This window comes from Tenebrio molitor, unplaced genomic scaffold (genome assembly GCF_963966145.1).
Source record: "Tenebrio molitor unplaced genomic scaffold, icTenMoli1.1 SCAFFOLD_162, whole genome shotgun sequence".
Taxonomy (NCBI): Eukaryota; Metazoa; Arthropoda; class Insecta; order Coleoptera; family Tenebrionidae; genus Tenebrio; species Tenebrio molitor.
The window spans coordinates 64,327-66,799 of record NW_027184106.1 but is presented as its reverse complement, the minus strand read 5'-3'; the positions used below and the strand labels follow the sequence as shown (position 1 = coordinate 66,799).

Below are 2,473 nucleotides of genomic sequence, written 5' to 3'. Positions count from 1 at the left end.
CGGAGCTGTCACTGGCCAACTTTTGGTCACAACGTCATCAACATTGTTCAGAAAAGCAAAATTAGCTACAGTCAGCTCTCTGTAAAGTCCAACAAAATTTGCCTTTTTAAAGTTAAAAGCCATATACTGATTTGAAGACTTGTGGGGTTTCTGTTTCAGATTTTCAATAAAAACAGTAATATCTAGAGATGGATGATAGTGATCCTCAGGCGTCAGAGCGTCGACACAAGGACTGACCTCAATTTTCAAATTACCGAAAACTAGGTCAAGCATTCGATCGTCCTTGTTTCTAACCAGATTATACTGTTTCAGATCAAAGAAATCACTGAGATTGTTCAGAAGCCTGCCCCTGTTACAAGAGTCGCTGACCTCTTCACCGAAGCCTGGTATATTAAAATCTCCAATGATAACCTTCTTGGAGTCGTATACACAATGCAGTGACATCAGAGTATCTACAAAAAAAGCGAAATCGTCAGAACTACATTTAGGAGGAACATAGACTACTATGAAATGAACACAAGAATTAACTGTTATGGAACATTCTACAACCAGCACATCAATCCATGCTAGATGCCTCACACCACCACAAACAGAGAACAAGTCGATCTGTTTCGCACGAAACTTATTCCGAACGGCCAGTAGAACACCTCCTCCCCTGACAGAAGACTCTCCAGACAAACTGCGATCAGAGCGAAACACGTTAAAGTGGTTGAGATCAAACAGTTCAGAGCTCTTTACGTTTGAGCTGAGCCATGTTTCAGTAAAACAGAAAATGTCATACTCAGATAAGAAAGTTGTACCCACATAAATATCAGCGACTTTAGTATTGAGTCCTCTAGTGTTTTGATAGTAAACATTAACCATACTGCACTGAACTCTGAAAATACTATGCCCACTATTGGATGTTATATCAGAATCACTAGCACCCCGAGACAACTGTGATTGCTACTGGGCCACATCACAGCCGAACAAGTCACTCTTCAGCTTTTTAAGAGCCTGCTTATAAGCAAAGCACTTATCGACATTAAGAGCTGCATGGCACAAATCGAGGCCCTCAGGCTTGGTTTTCAACGAAGTGCAATTTGGACACTTATGAAGGGATTCATCAGCCTTACAATCTCGCATCATATGTTCACCCCCACACAGCGGGCAACAGGCCTTATTTTTGCAACTCTTCGATCCATGATGGAAGCCACTACAATTATAACAACGTAGAACACTAACAGCGTCATAAATAGAACAGCCATTAAGACCTATGATTACAGTACCTGCACTGAGTAACATGGAATAAGTATCAATGTCTACCTTTAGATTAGCCTGAAATACATTCTTGTTCTTTGCAGTGGGCCAATAGCGAATCAGTTCACAATGTGAAGAAGCAGCGAAAAGTTCAGAGTTTTGCTTACGAAGACAGTCAACTACTCCCTCCTTAGAAATTTCACTTGAAATGCCAACCAACCTGACCTGTGGACGTAAAACACTAAGTTCCTTAACCTGGTACCGATTCGACAACTTGTCAGACACAATGTTCTTCAGCTTCTTACAGTCTAATTCATTACTACACCCAACAACTATGGCTCCACTAGATACCCGCTTTACATCATTGATTTTAATGTTCTCATTAATTGGATTAGCATTATGAAGAATATCAGACTCAGTAACTAAACTAGATTGTTTCGAGTTAATAGGCCTAATAACCACCTTGCTCTTAACCTCACTTTTTAACTTATGGGCATAAGTAACTCTAACAGGAGAGACACTTCCTGTAGTACCAGCACTAGCAACTTCCTCTCGCAGATCAGCTATATCTTGTTTCAGCGGAGAGACAGCCGAACATATCATACTTTTAATGTATTTTAAGAAAATGTTATTTCCAAGGGCTTCATTCATATCGCCATCATATGAGGGAGAAAAAGGAGGTGCTGCAAAGACAACATTACAATCTAGACACAACAATTTCACATGTGGAGAGCGACGATGAGCGCTCCGCAAAAACATAACCTCATCCGCCAAGATACCAGCACAAGAGTAACGCATCCCGCGACCACACGCATCACATCTGATGGAGAGCTCAGGCTCCACACCCCCATTACAACCAGGACAAGACTGCTCACTCATTATATAAAGCAAACAGTTAACAAAGAGACAATGGCAATTTACAAAACATAACCTAAAAACCACACCCCAGAAGACGCTAACAATTACGCCTTCTCCGTTCGGAGGGCTTCCGTTATTAGGCGCAAACGAACAAATTTGAAACAAAACTTGAATTATAGTAATATTAAATAGAAAATCAATTAGCAAAAATTGACCACCAACACGGTTGCCAACTTTCGAAAAAAAGTATATATAAATATATGATAATTAATGTCAACAGAGGCAAAGATTTTTATGATATATTATATTCTTTTAAACAGATACCGTGTCGTTTAAATGAGAAAACTACTATTTCAATATTTGAACGTAATTAAAG

General features: G+C 39.6%; 2 protein-coding genes across 2 annotated transcripts; both read right to left on the bottom strand.

Moving 5' to 3' along the window:
- Positions 1 to 31: 31 nt before the first annotated feature.
- LOC138140724 (uncharacterized) lies at positions 32 to 1,125 on the bottom strand (the record flags this gene model as incomplete). The annotated part of the gene is given in 3 exon segments (XM_069061705.1): positions 32 to 679; positions 739 to 895; positions 963 to 1,125. Coding segments are annotated over 3 exon segments (968 nt in total), but the record flags the coding sequence as incomplete, so codon positions are not given.
- Positions 1,060 to 2,118, bottom strand: LOC138140722 (uncharacterized). Its single transcript, XM_069061704.1, has 2 exons — positions 1,269 to 2,118; positions 1,060 to 1,195 (listed from the first exon to the last, which is right to left on the bottom strand). Exons 1-2 carry the CDS (start codon positions 2,116 to 2,118, stop codon positions 1,125 to 1,127), a joined length of 921 nt encoding a protein of 306 aa, XP_068917805.1. The 3' UTR covers positions 1,060 to 1,124.
- Positions 2,119 to 2,473: the final 355 nt, after the last annotated feature.

Excerpts from the sequence above, each read along its gene's own strand:
- LOC138140722 (XM_069061704.1), bottom strand. The coding sequence starts at position 2,118 with ATGAGTGAGCAGTCTTGTCCTGGTTGTAATGGGGGTGTGGAGCCTGAG. Across the intron at positions 1,196-1,268 it reads TTCCATGTTACTCAGTGCAG|TGGCTTCCATCATGGATCGA; the intron begins GTACTGTAATCA and ends TTATAATTGTAG.